The sequence below is a fragment of the Gymnogyps californianus genome, chromosome 8 (assembly GCF_018139145.2).
Source record: "Gymnogyps californianus isolate 813 chromosome 8, ASM1813914v2, whole genome shotgun sequence".
Lineage (NCBI taxonomy): Eukaryota > Metazoa > Chordata > Aves > Accipitriformes > Cathartidae > Gymnogyps > Gymnogyps californianus.
The window spans coordinates 4,193,787-4,208,321 of record NC_059478.1 but is presented as its reverse complement, the minus strand read 5'-3'; the positions used below and the strand labels follow the sequence as shown (position 1 = coordinate 4,208,321).

The window sequence follows — 14,535 nt, the reverse complement described above, 5'->3', positions numbered from 1 at the left end:
CTTCGATCACTGCCTCCATCTCAGCGACGGACATTTTCAGAAGTAGGAAGATTCCTCGAAGCCAACTCAATCCTAAGTCCGAAAGAAAATGCTCCCAGTCCTTTCCTGATTCTATGTCTAACTATCATCCCAAACATCACATTCAGTCTCTCCCGGTCCCAGCCTCCGTGTTTTCCTATGTTTCGCAAAAGAAAGCCTTTCAGCAATAATACCAAGGCAGATGGAAATATTTTAGAGATGGTAGGACTCTTCAGATAATTTTATAACCCACTTGAGTGGGTTCCAGATTAGGAATAACCTAAGTTTCTAGTAAGACTAACTGCAGCAAAACTTTGGTCTGCCGCATTTGATTTAAAAACAAAAAAACCCAACAAATCGACTCCAAATCTACTCTATTCCAAAATGTTCTGGTAGACATTAGTTTCAAGCAGCAGCCAGTAGTGTTTGCATAGTTCTAGCTTTTATTTGGTTACAAATATATATATATATATGTACATACATATATATGTATGTATTTTATATTAAAATATCCTTTGACAATGATTAAAATAAAGATACTTAGCTCCTCTTTAGGACCTTCCACTGAAGACGTCCAAGCTCTGTGCATGGATCTCACCTCGTGACAGGAGTAATGCTCATGTCCGAGAATATCATTATCGCCAGTCGAGGCTATGCCGGCGGTCAGCGGCAGCTCCACCGAAAGACCCCAGACTTTCTGACTGCCGTCCTGGCTACGGGCTCAGCTCCCAGAGGAAACTCGGAGCCCAAACCTTGACAAAAATTAGAAGTTTCCTGAATTACAGCTCCTTGACTTCTCCCATCCCCAGAATATTTCCGGTAGAGCAAGAACAGCATTTGGTGTCACTAATCTGCAGAAACACTTGGATGCTGGTACGGCTAAATTGGCAGCCATGTCATGAATCAAAGAGGAGAATTTTATAAACTTTTAATAATAAGTTTAAGGGGTGCTAATTTGTGTTGGTTTTAAAGATGCATGATTCGGTCTACCTCAGAAGCTACCTTCTACCCAAATAAACTGCACCTTTTCAGCTGTCTTTCTATTTATACATTGGGTTCTGCAGGAGAGGTGAAGTCAGCAGCAAATAAAAGCTACAACTCTGCTCTTGCAAATGCATCTTTAGGGCTGAATCACCCAAAGGCGGCAGAAGGATTCTGCTCGAAGACCAGACTGCTTAGAATCATTTACCGAACTGGGCATCACACTGTTAAGTGAAATTACTACTGCGTAGAGGCGTAGGACGGCCTGCCCTGGAAAACAAAGTCACCTAGCTGTCACAAAACAAGAGCAGGACAAGCATGGAGATCCGTCCTGTCAATTTATTCCAACCTTGATCTCACAGAGGGCTGAAATCCTGGCTCCGTGCCCTCCCCACCAAGCCAGCCCCGCTACGCTTTTCAGCAAGACTGCAGCTTGTTCCGAACGCAATTCCAGCTCTGAATAGCTGTCAGATGGGAACAGAGTCAGTCGCTACCGACCTCGGCTGGATTTAAAACAGCAGCAGAGACACAAAACGCTTTCTATTCTTCCCGCCCTTCAGCCACCCAAACTTCTGAAAGTTAACTTACACAGATCACAGCTTGACAATATCGTAGAGAAGATGCAGGTAAATCAAAGGACTGAACCTGATGGCCGGACAATGCTGGGAGGACAAGTGAGGGATTGCCCATCTGCATCGGCTGCTCTGACTCCTACCAGGCTGATATCCCTGGATCTTACTAAGCGGCTCTAAGTGTGTTCTCAGCCTCCTGTTATAAATTCACATTTCACAAAGCCTCCTCATTCATCCCTCTCTATCTAGCTGCTGGAAATAAGAAGCACGGTTTGCTTTCACATACTCCCATTACAGGAGAGCAAAAAGACCTTCTGCTTTTTCCCTCTCCCAGCTTCACAGAGGTCATCCTCCCGAGAGGAAGAGGTTTCGCTTTTCCCCAAAGCAGCAGCACAGTATTAACACAATTCTTGTTATTTTCACAGCTATTCACAGGGAACCTGGCAGCAGCAGGGAACGGCCACGGCAACCGTCACGTCACTCTGCTGTGACTTGGCACCGGGGCCTTCTGCAGGCTCAAGGAGATAACCGCAACACTTCACATTTGGAAGGTGTCTCTGCCACAGCAAAGAACTAAGAAATGTGTTCCCCCTCCGAGAAAGAAATCTGCAGAAATCGAGTGTGTTCCCCCCGTTGCCTGAGGCACGCAAACAAATGGGTTAGTAAGCCCTAACTCTGAAGCGGACAGAAATGTTACGTACAGAGGTATTAAAATACGACAGAGTTCTCTTCACATCCTCCTTAAATCACAGTTGAAATCACAGTTTTGGCAGAGGGGAAAAAGCTGCAGCTAGACGTGGAAATGCAAAGCCGTGCCTCAACCCATCACAGAAGCATTCGCACTTGGAAAGCTGGCATCTGATTCTCCACAGCTTCGGTGCAACTGTGAAGAGCTACACGGTTTGCCAATGGAGAGGCAACGAAAGATGCTATCGTTCCGTTACGGAAAGCAGCTCCAAGTAGCTACACCACTGCCGGAAAATTCACATGAGGTTTTTCCATACCGTATACGACCTCCAACCCCTTTTTTCTCGAACCTTGGCCTCATCTGCACTGAAGAAGTCAACCACTGAAAGAAAAGTTTAATACACGACTCCTTCTGAACTGGTTCCATCTTCTAGTGCGGATGGGCCTAAACTGCTTTCAGCGCTGTTCAAGAAAACATTAGAGACACCATGATTCCCACACATACATACACATACACATCCATTAAATGTACAGAAATAATATTAAAATGATTCCCACTACCATACCTTATACTGACTTTAGCTACAAGCTATAAACTTCACCTCAGCGAGGCCCGGGCAAGAATATTGGCTCTTTTGCATGCAATCAGAAATGATCGTTTATACAGTGGCAACCTCTGCACCAAAAAAAAAAAAAAAAAAAAAAAAAAGAGAGAGAGAGGAAAAAATAAAAACCTTTCACAAGCTTTGTTTTCAGACTAGCCTAGTACGATATGAAGGACCAATGTCATGGTTTTCACCAGGCCAATTGAAAGTAGTGAATCAGCAAAACAGGACGCACTGCTGGCATCCTGGACTGTTAGGATGCTCCTCCGTTCACAGTATCGATACAGTAAAACAAAAACCTGCTCAAGAAACTCACAGCTACGCCATACGAATAAAGGCATTCACCATTTTATGTCAGCCCTTCATTACTACGCTTTGATGGATTGGTTGCCATCTGTTTCAGAAAAATGTTGCTTGTATAGCAGTTACTGCACCTTCACCCTTCTCTTCACAGCAAGCTTAGCAGGGAAACTTTCCCACTATATTTATATATAATATATGTATATAAATAATTTTATGTTTTTATAGTTTGGTAGTATTCTTTTAAAAGTTCTATTTTAAAACACTTAAAAATCTTTTAAGCAACTAAAAGTAACTTTTGATGCTCTCTAGTGTGAACAGGATAGGATTTCAAAGTTTTTAACTTTTTTCTTTTTGATTTTTGGTAACTTCAAAAGCTATGACTAAAGCAGCATACTCTGCACATCTCCGCTCCTCCCCGCACCTCGATTGCAACGAAACCTACCTTAGCCACCCTCTTATCTCTCATCTTCTGCGACTGCTCTCTGGCAACCTTACTGTTTCGGTACAATCCTGTTTGACCTTCGACAGGAAACCCAATGGGGCTGGTCCCTCGGGTGGCCGCTTAGAAAACCATTCACTGTGTGACGATGCACTTGACAGGAGAGGAGGAAGAAGGGACAGAAGGAAAACGGAGGTGAAATATCAGTTTTCCTGTTTGAAATGGTCAATGACATAGTACTTTGCAGGTGCTCGGCTGGGAACACCTGCAAAGGTTCCTCTCTTAGGAGCACATCTGCGTTACACACGATCCTGGCACCAAGCCCTTCCCTTCCCCCCCCGCCCCAAACCATTAGAGCCACATCCGCCTTTTGAGAGAGACGTGGGAGGAACAGTGAGACCCCTCGCTTACAAAAGAGAAAAATATATAAAGCGAGGCAAGAATACATCACCCTTCTCCTATTTCTTCCCTCTAAGGGGCAGGAAAATGATCCCGAGTCCCAATTTGCAGGTAGGGAAAGCGAGGGTTGGAGGTGGTTCCAGGTGCCCAAAATTGTGCAGTCAGACTGCAGGGCAAGCTTTCTTTTCACCTGGTAAGTCTCCTGCCCGCCAAGCCCACGCTCTAACCGCTCGCCCGGCTTGCTTTGCCAAAGCAAGATGAAGTGTATTTCTTTTTCAATGTCTCATTGTTCCTCCCATCACCTTAAGGATCAGAACTTCATCCTTCCTTATTGTACACGTTATACATCCTCAAGAGAACTCCTTCAACCAAACGTCCTCTCCCAAACCCAATCTGCGCAACCTGTCGTTCATTTTCCCCCTCCATCGTGAACAACTCGGCATCAGAACCAGAGAAAACTCTTAAAGTATTGCATATTTTTTAAAAGACTTCTTCAAAAGATGTCAAGATATTTGCACTTATCTACCTGTCCCATGCTGTTCCGTTTATGAAACACGTAAGCACGTGCAAACACCTACAATACACAACGCAGGCATGTCTCTCTGGGTTTGCTTAACTTGCTCTAAACATCAGAGCTGCTTAGAATACAAAAGTTTAAGTCCATGCAAGGGGACAGAGTTGTGATTGCTCTAGGAACCATTCACTTTTAAGTTTCCTGAACCGTTACAAGGAAATAAAGTAGGGTTTTCTTTTCTTTTTGCATTTCATTGATAAAAAAGTTATCAAACTAGTTTGTAGAAACACGTTTAAAAGCAACCACCCACAATTGCTCGGCTGGGACGATAGTATTTCAGTATACCATATTGCTGTTACAAAAGATCAAGTGCGTGTCGAGGGGGGAGTAGGGGTGAAGGACGACTTTGGTAGCCAGCCTCTAACTCCGCAATTCAGCCCGTCCAGAAAAACTCTTCCTAACGCTCGGCAACACCTGAAGCACGGCAGCACACCGGTCAGGATGTCAGAGTGCTCTGAACTCTCCAGATCAGCAACGGCAATGGACAACCTCCTCCGAGAGACCCCTCCAACCCTTCTCCCAACGCATCAGAGTCTAACGCAAACCTCACAGCTGCTAAATTTCGCTTTCAGTAGCCGAAGTGCTTCAAATTTTGCTGACCTCTAGAATATCGCTTTATAGCCGTGCCCGCTTTTAACAAGGGGCGTTGAGGCCGCACGCCTGGAACGGGCAAGCCAAAAGCCCTAAAAGAATAGTTTAAGTAAAAATGTAAAAAGAGACACACCAAAAATAAGACGGGGATAAATACACTCGGGCAAGGCAGGTTCCACCAGGACAGTCTTTTTGTTTTCTTTAACGTGGCAACGACCTGGGGAATGGAGGAAGGCAACGGCACCTTGCCCCTGCTCTCCCCTTGAGCTGGACCAGCAGATATGGCGAGGAGCGGCCCCGCACGCTAGGCTCACCGGGTCTGCACGGCTGACGGCCGGCGGGACCTAGCTGCTGGGCCAAAACGCTGTCGAGAAATACAAATGACTGCTCGTCCCAGATCACTACGGAACATTAAAAAAATTTAAAATCCTGTTGATCCCTGAATAAGAAGTTGATTGACACAGTTGTTTTGTTTTTCTCCAAGAGGAGGAGGAATAAGGGAGAAAAACTTTTAACACTCTACGTGTGTGTGTGGGGGTGTGTGAGAGAAAGAGAGAGAGAGAGAGAGAGAGAAAGATTTTTCTATTTTGGCAACATCTTGGGAGCTTCTTTCTGTCCAGTGGTGGCATTGCACTAATTACAGTACCAGCCTGCCAGGTTGGTGCTGACTCTTTAGAGCCAAAAACGGGAAGACGGTCCTTTCTCCCCAGACTCCGCAGCCGTGTTTCAATCTGGCCCTGTCGTGGACACAGATCCCTGTGCCGTCTCCCCCACAGCGACAGCCTCCTCCTGCGGAGGAGATTCTTCCTCCGCCTGCCCCCGAGACGTGACGGTGGTCTCGGGGGAGATGCTGTGAGGCCCCTCCAGAGGCATACAGCCAGGGTGGTTCTTGCGAAAGTGCTGGTTGAGGATGGCCTGGAAAGGGAAGCTTTTGCCGCAGACGTGGCAATGAAAGGGCTTGTTGCCTGTGTGCTTGCGGATGTGATACTCCAGCTGATCCTTGCGGGTGTACTTCTTCCCACACATGCGGCAGACAAAAGGCGTGATGCCCATGTGGAGACGCATGTGCCGGTCCAGGCTGCCTTTCTGGTTAAAGGATTTGGCGCAGTAAATACAAGTGAGCCGTGGGTTGTACCGGAACCAGCGCTCTGAAACCTCCTGCTCCCGGAGATATTCCACGTAACCGCTCACTCCAAGCATGGCCGATTCCTCCCCCTGCGAAGGAAACAGAGATTTAAATAACAAGCAGCCTAAAACAAATTGCAGGAAAGAAGATCAGGTCCCAGTCCAGCCAGTAAAGCACTGAAGCATGTGCCAAACCTCGAAATCAGCAGCACTAATGTCTTCAACCTCAAGCACACATTTAAGTGCTTAACTGGAGCCTTGGGGCTGAAGACAAATGAGCAATCAATTAGAAACCTCCGCTATGGCCGCCCCTTCTGCCAAGTCATTCACTAGATCTGGGGAAGAAAAGACAGCCCTTGTCAGGAGGGCGCTTAGCCACCCATTGAGTCGTGGATCAAATGGGTCAATACACGTTACCTTTTTTTAAAACTTGGGCCTGTTTGATTAAAATACTGTATACTGCATTCTGTTTAACTTACTAATGGTTAAAAAAAGAAGCCAATTGATGAGCTTGCAGTAAAATGAAGGTGTAATAAACTACAAATCATATCTGAAACTCTTCAGGTGTCACTTTACACAGGTATTTATTCAGGTGTCATTCAGGATTCACTTTATAATGAATCACGTTTGCCTACACGGCTGTGTCACCCATCCCAGCCCTGCGGCGTTGCAGGGGAGGATCTGCAGCACAGAGAGCTAGCATGCCTGGCCCGAGTCACACAGCAAGGACTAGTTGGCTCCTCGTTATTTTCGGAAGCCAGAAAGACAAACAGCCAAGGGGAACCCTGAACCGCAAGCTCGGGCTCTAGGACAGCCGCTGCTGGCTATCATATTCAGAACGAGCACAAACAGACAGTCTCCTGAATGCCTCCGTGCTGGAGGACGCAGTATTTGCACTCCCAAGTCCTACGCTATTTCCCGATGATGCCAAACGCAGACAAGCAACTACCGTAACAGCAGGAGGGCCTCTCCTCCAGCAACCAGGGCTGTGCACGCACAAGCAGCAGCGTAACTGTGCCAGATGCCATTGAATCTGGCTGTACGAGCACTGGTAAGCTGCTCAGGACTAAAGGAGATGCACAAAGCTATGGTACTTTCTTTTCACTGGGCTGGGATCAAAGGCAGACTATTTTTAGCATCAATATGGCAATACCAGAAGAGCAGAAGGCGATGATACTTCCCCCTGTATGTGGTAGCCTACGGTTTTACGTTTGAGGCCATCTCACGATGGAGAAATAATAGCAGCTTTTCTGTACGTAGAGCTAAAATTGCTTTGTATGTCGCATTTGCCCTGGAGGGTTAGTTTGACCTGAAATTTTCTAGATGTATTCTGAGGGGACAAAACAAAGCTTCAGCAAAATAGGAACAAAAAGGTATCTTTTGTTTTGTGGAAGTGTATTACAACGTTAGCAGACAGCAATCATGATTTTTTTTCCCCCTTGCTTCACTTGGTCTTACTCAAGGGCAAAGCAGCCTGGTAACTCCTCACCTGCCTCCAGCAAAGTCATTTGATTACAAACCGACACATTACTTATCTGCCAGGCACACAAGAGTCGTTCTACGCAATGTTGGGTGATACACTTGCACTACAGTGGCACTGCGATACTGACTGTATGCAACAAAAAAATTAGATCAAAATGATTAGGCACAGGTATTAACTACCGTGTCCCACTTTGCTGCACCCTAGAGCCCGTTGCCCTCCTGCATTTCTGCGTATCTCTCCCTCCTACCCCAAAATTGTGCCCGTACGCCAGGAAAGCAGAGAATTCAGAGCTACTTTATGTTGCAAATTCTGCTATGCAACACAGTTCCTTGGGGACGAGACAGAGACCTCTGTACGAATCCAGTCCTTTGACACTCCACCCTAAAGGTTTACTGGTGGGGTGCCTGGAAGGCTTTTTGGAATGGTTTTGGTACTAGCATGGAAAGGTTCAGCTGTTGTCAGCCCTCAGTCTTCCACAGAAGCCAACTAACACCTCCTCCCTCAGCTCAGGCATTTGCTGTCAGTGTTTTAGGGCAGGTCCAACTCTGCAGGCAAATGGGGTTTCTCCTCAGGAGTTGGTGGCCTGCCCAGAACAAGGGTTGATATTTATGCCCTCAGACAACAAGAGAAACTCCTCGTGTTTTCCAGGTATCTGGCCGAAATCCCAAACGACAGCCAAAATCAGTTTTAAATCATATACCAATGGCATACGTTCTCAGCGTGAGCAACCAAATCCTTTGCAATGGTAAAAGGTCCTTGTTTCACGCACAGTATTGCTTGCAAATATAAAATATTATACACTTCATCGCAACACAGTCCCCTTCACCTTCAATGCCAACATTTACTTGCAAACTTCTTGATCTGCCTACCTGGGAACTGGGCTGCTTGGGCTCATCCATCCGCCCGGGAGACTCGCTTTTTGATCTGTACCGCTCAGTCACAGCAACCATGCTGCCAGAAGGGCTAAATCTGTGGGGTGGGGGAAGAGTGTAAACGGAGTTTTTAATGGGCATCAGGTCACTACGGTGTTTAGAACAACGGGTGAGCAATAGAGGCACCTGTATAGCATCTCTTCATCCTCACCAGCTAACACACAGGAGGCGGAACAGCGCAAGTATAAAGGAAAAACCAAGTCATACTGGTCTGTGGTTTCAGTCTTAACATCTGAAAAATAAAACTGAGTCATTTGGCTTCCAGTTCAGTAACAGAGAGCTTTTGGGTTGCTATCACAAGTAAACCGATACGGGCCCAGTGACTCAGGAACTGTACAACAGGAGAAGAAACCATTTCTCTAAGGGTTCTAACCTCTCATTCACCACCCTCGCCCTCCTCCCCTTTTCAAGTGTGAAACAAAAGTGATGTGATGGACTCCAGGTGGGAAACAGTGGATATTGAGTACAGTGCAAAAAGAGATGCTGGAGGCTAGCTGATCCGTGGAAAAGAGTTAAGGAACTAGGAAAGGATCGCTCTCCCAAGGATCAGCTCAAGATCATTCCCACTGATTGATTTATTAAGTGACGAGTGACAGAATATCCACTGCTTCCAGGTAGCTGTTCCCCCATGGGTCCAGAGGGATTGAGCTAGAAGAGAAGAGAGGCAGATGTGAAGGGAAACCCCACAAATACAAACCCCACAAACATAACAGATCTGCCCTTTATCAGATCCGTTCTTTGGCCTGAGCTAAGGGCGAGAAAACAAATGCTGGAGTGGAGGGGAAGCGGATGGAGAATGAAAACACAGCACATTTCACCACGTATTTTCAATAAAGGCTTTCTGCTCTTTCGTATAAATCAAAACAACAGTGGAGGCCGGTGGGGTCCCCACTTCAACCGCTTCAGAAGATGTAAACCCACGACCCACTGCTGTCCTGGACTGCCGGGAAGAAAATTTCCTCTTGACCTACAGCTGGTGACTGGCTTGTTTCTCAGACAGAACCACCCCCAGATTTTCAGGCCAGAAGGCAACATTGCAACGACACTTTGCACAACACATATGGCATGTGACCTCCTTAATTCCGATGCTGAGCCCGGCATCTACTGAGGCTGAACTGAACATCTTCTTTAGACAAAAATCCCACCTCAGCTGAAACACCGAGAGGTAGAGATTCCAACCTATGCATCTCTAAATGCTAATAATTAATTTCCCAAGCTAACCTATACCTGGAGATCCTGGTCTGATCACTACCCAGCCAAAATACTATAACCCAAACCAGATACACTTCTAACACCAGGCAAAAAATTCCTTCAGCTTAAGATGGCCACAGGAAACAGAAAGGGGAAACGTTCCAAAGCAACCAACCCAGCCAAGCGAAAATCTTGCACAATCTCCTCTTACAGCCAAGGTCAGTAATTAAGTTAAAGAAAACTCACCTGTCAATCTCACTGCTGGTTGGCCTGACCACTTTGGCCCCGGAGGACCCTAATGCGTAAGCCTCTTGGCCCAGCGATCCGTGGCCCGTGGTGTCGATCACCATAGCAGTGACCTCCTCAGCGCTGCTCCCATCTTCTCCCGATGGCTGATGCTCTGCTCCGAGCCACTCCTCCAGGTTCTCCGTTTTAATGCGTACTCCTCCCAGCACCCGGACGTCGTCGTCGTTCCGTCCCCCGCGGTCTCCCATTCCCGTCTCAACGTACCACTGTCCCGCTCTGTTAATCCGTAGTATGGGCTCCCTGCTTTCCACATCCGAACTCTGCTCTATTATCTGCGGGCTGGTGGACTCCTCGGGCGGGCTGAGCTCCCGAATGTCCAGCACCGTGCTAACCTGGCCCAGGCGACTCCCCTTCGGGGTGTTGTGACGCGGGCTCAGAGAACGGTTTAGATTTGGCGTCACCCGGTGAGACTCCGGTGGTCTCTCCTGATGCTTTGTCCTGGTCTGGCTCAATTCCGCTTCCACCTCTGCCACATTAATTTTGAAATGAATTCCCTCGAGAATCTGTGTGCATTTGTCTATGATGTGCTGCATCTGCAAGAAACTGGCAGCCGTTAGGTAACTGATGATGTCAGCCAGCTGCAGACATATCCTACCGGTGTAACAAAAGGAAAGGAGCTGCTCGAAAACAGAAGGGTTCTTGATGACAGAAATGGAAACGGTGCTCATTTCGTTCAAGGACATGTGGTCGCGGAAGTAGGGCGAGCTGGCAGCCAGCACCACCTTGTGAGCGCGGAAAGCTTGCCCCTGCACGTTGACCACGATGTCACACAGGCGACCCTGCATGCGTAACTGATTCAGGTGGCTCAGGACAGAATTACTGAAGTCAGGAATCTCCAGCTGAATGTTCCCACTCTTCTCCATGGCTGTCTCAGTTGCAGGTGCACAACCCTACTGGAAAGGGGGGAAAAAATGCCTTCATTAACAGAGCTAGTCTGTCATTTGCATTTAAAACATTTTTCACCTACTTTCATGCAGTTTGAAATACTGGGGTTTTTAGAGAACTCTCTCACCATTTAATTTACAAGCGCCTCGCAGCAGCTCTCTGATCTTTATGTGCTGTACACCACCTTTCACAAGAGTTATGTTAAACCAGTCCCCGACAGCTCCCCATTCCCCATTCCCTGTGGCTTAAGTGCTCGAAACAGTTCGTTCTGTCAGCCTCAATAAAAGCACATTTGCATTGTAAAAAGAACATTAAAAATGGTTCAGGTACTAAAAATAGGCAACTGATTGCATAATGGATTAAAACACTTAGCACTTGTACCTGCTAAGCACTTTGAAAAGGGAAAGTAATATTGCTATCCCTCCTTTGTAGAACAGGAATCGGGAAGGAGACACCGGGACCTAAATCCTCCTGAGAGACTTTTCAAAAGCTGACCCGCACACATTTGACCTCAAGGCATCTTAAGTACGTCATTAAAACCAAGATATTCATCACATCTGGCATTTCTGACACATGGCAGAAAATACAGAACAGGCCGGTGAAAGGAAAAGAACAGAATTCAGTTCTGAACACCAACTTATCAGAGCATCCACTGGGCACAAGTGTCTCCCTGGCAAAAGAAGCCGCGTTTGTGTAGTCTGAGATATTGCATACACCAAAAGACAACTTATGAACAATGGGGATTAACAAACTAGCTCTCCTAGTTTCCCTTCCATAATTCATTTTTCTATAATCATCACATTTCATTTTGGCAAAGTTTGAAAAGGAGCCCTGACCATATATGGTAAAAATTCGGAATGATCCAAAATTAGACATAAACTCACCCAAAAAGAAAAAAAAAATAATAAGGAAAGTAAATAAGTTTATTGAAGACCACTCGTGGCATGAACAGCTTCCAAGCTGGATGGCATCTGAAGTGTCGATTAAGCAGAGTTCTGCAGATATCAAAACAATTTCAGGCAGGCCGGGAATACGGAAGCTCATAGTGCCTCCTCTGAGAAATCTCGGAATCGAAGGGACTAGCACACGGGAAAGCATGTGTACCTTTGAAGGACTTTTTTTTTTTTTTTAAATTTATGAACGCTGCAGGATAGCGCACGTTCATATGCCCAAGCAGACTTTGTGCAAACTTGGCAAAATATGTTACTAAACCTGAAGCTGCAGGACAGCCTGTCAGTCTTGCGAAGTCGTGCAAAGAGATTACTAAACGGCCGGATGGCTGCGTGTCTCTGGGGTAGGTGAGATCAGAGATGCACAAAACTTCACAAGGTGCAGCTTAACAGCGCCACGTCTGAAGGCGTCTTCTCCCCTTCCCCTATCTTTAGAAGAAAGCAATAAACCCCACAAAAATCAAGGAACTACAGCGCACGGGTCCGTGTCAACACAACGTTAAGAGCAGAACTTCAAACGCACAAAACAAGGTGAAATAGCAAATCCGACGTCTTACCTGTAACGTTACGAGTAACATGCAAAGGGGAGGAAACGGGGGTGGTATCTTGTTGTTTTCCTTTTTTCTTCTGATGCAGTAGGAAGGTCTGAAAACTTTTTGCCCCCTTCCCCTTTAGAAGGAAAAAAGAACAGAAAGAAAAAATGTAGCACGGAGGAATTGGGTCCTCCCGAGCACAATCAAGAACGTCAAGCTTCGCTTCGTCATTCTTTGTTTTGCTGGAGGATACAGCAGCAGGATTAGCTAACCATTACATGACGTCCCACCCCAAACCACAGAGAAGCACTGAATCTTATCAAACTGATCTTTCCCCACTGTCTGCTCAGTGTTGGTGTTGTGCCGATGGTCATTAAAATAAAAAATGGAAGTGCAAATAACCTGAATAGATCATTTCCTCTCTTAAGGGGCTGGTATCTCTGGCACTAACCCTGCAGCATTTAAACACACGCAGGGTTTTCCTCAAATGAGCCGTCTCACTTACACCATTAGGAACACTCACGCAGCCGAAAGAAATCACATCGAGCATGTGCAAATGTTTACAGGATTGGGGAGCCTGTAATCTCATCATCTTCCCAAACCACCGGTTTCTAAAGCGATAAACCCCAAAGCATCTCACAAGGCAGGCAAGCAAAGGAAAGGCGGGCAGGCTTCCTTTGCGAGGTGAAACACCCCTGCCGAGGCAGCGAGCGCCCAGGAAGGCTCGGCGCAGGGAGGCGAGGCTGGGGCAGAGGCCGACCGACCGTTTCTCAGGGGGTCAGCTCGGGACGTACAGAAAGAGAAGGGAAAAAATAATAATCCGATCGTAACTGCTGAGCGTGGCTGTGTACGGCCCTGGTCAGAAGTCAGCTGCTCCCAGGGGAGCCTGAAAAACTATTTGCGAGCTTCTGCTCCCAAGGCAGGGAAAAATCTGTCCGCCGCCGATGGCAGGAGAAAAGGACGCACGGAGCTTCGTTTACCTCGGTATCGAGGAAGCGGCATTTTACGATACGCTTTGGGGACAACCTCAGTCAGAGGCTGGTGAGGGGGAAACTATCTTTTTGGTTCAAGCTGCCTTTGTCAGAAGACGATTTCTGTCCTGCTGGGTAAGGGATTTATCATCAGCTTATGCACCTCAGCCGGCAGCGCAATGACATCTCTATTTTTGTCTTTCCTGGTGCCGGACTGCAAGTTCATCATCTCAGCCTTTACCTGCAGGGTGAGCGGGATCTCCCGCTGTGCAGTGCTCTTCACAGAGAACATATGGAGACACTTATCTATTTTTAATATAATTTAAAGTGTCACCAGCTGAGACCTGGACTTACTTATCTCAGAAAACGCCTTTCACCCTGTGAGGCAAGCGCAACTACCGAGACCAGGAGAAATTCTCGATCCATCAGGCCCTCGTAAAAAGCAGGGACAGACCATCTGCAGCGGACGATGCTCACTCTGGATCTATCCTTTGTCGGAAAACTGTCAGGCTAGGGAGCTGTACAGAGGAGGTGGAACTGAAAAGTCTCGGCTTTCGGGGCTGAGATTTACCACGACTGGCCAACGTGACTACTTTCAAATTACGACGGGACCTTAATAAAGATAAAAGCAACAGTAATTCTAAATTGAGATGAGAGATGCTGCCTTCCTCATCCTCCCCCGCCTCAGCTAAAAGAACAAATTTAACAGTGCGTGGTTTTTTTTCCCCACTAAATCGCTCCTAAGCGATGACTCCGGGCCTTCGCTCCCGGCGTGAGGTGATCACGGTTAATTTTTAGCCCTGACAGCTGCAGAGAGGCGCCTGAAGCCCCGGACCCGCGGGTGCGTGGAGGCGGCGGACCGAAATCCAGCCTCCCCCCACCCTCGAGGGCTAAATCAACCCCACGCCGTCCCGCCCGTGGGGCTGACAACTCCCCGCGGGGGAGAGCGCCGGCCGGAGGGACGGGGGGAGCCCGGGGCGGGGGGGGACG

The 14,535-nt window shown here is 47.2% G+C and overlaps 1 protein-coding gene across 2 annotated transcripts; it reads right to left on the bottom strand.

Annotated features, from left to right (window-relative positions):
• Nucleotides 1-5,894: 5,894 nt before the first annotated feature.
• On the bottom strand, nucleotides 5,895-13,798 carry ZBTB37 (zinc finger and BTB domain containing 37). Of its 2 annotated transcripts, none has more exons than XM_050901278.1 (4): nucleotides 13,787-13,798; nucleotides 10,147-11,096; nucleotides 8,647-8,746; nucleotides 5,895-6,384 (listed from the first exon to the last, which is right to left on the bottom strand). In XM_050901278.1, exons 2-4 carry the CDS (start codon nucleotides 11,067-11,069, stop codon nucleotides 5,896-5,898), a joined length of 1,512 nt encoding a protein of 503 aa, XP_050757235.1. In that variant the 5' UTR covers nucleotides 11,070-11,096; nucleotides 13,787-13,798; the 3' UTR covers nucleotide 5,895. The 2 variants fall into 2 exon arrangements, with proteins under 2 accessions (XP_050757235.1, XP_050757234.1); XM_050901277.1 differs by lacking the exon at nucleotides 13,787-13,798 and adding an exon at nucleotides 12,599-12,628 and having other exon boundaries at nucleotides 10,147-11,099.
• Between the last annotated feature and the right edge of the window lie 737 nt (nucleotides 13,799-14,535).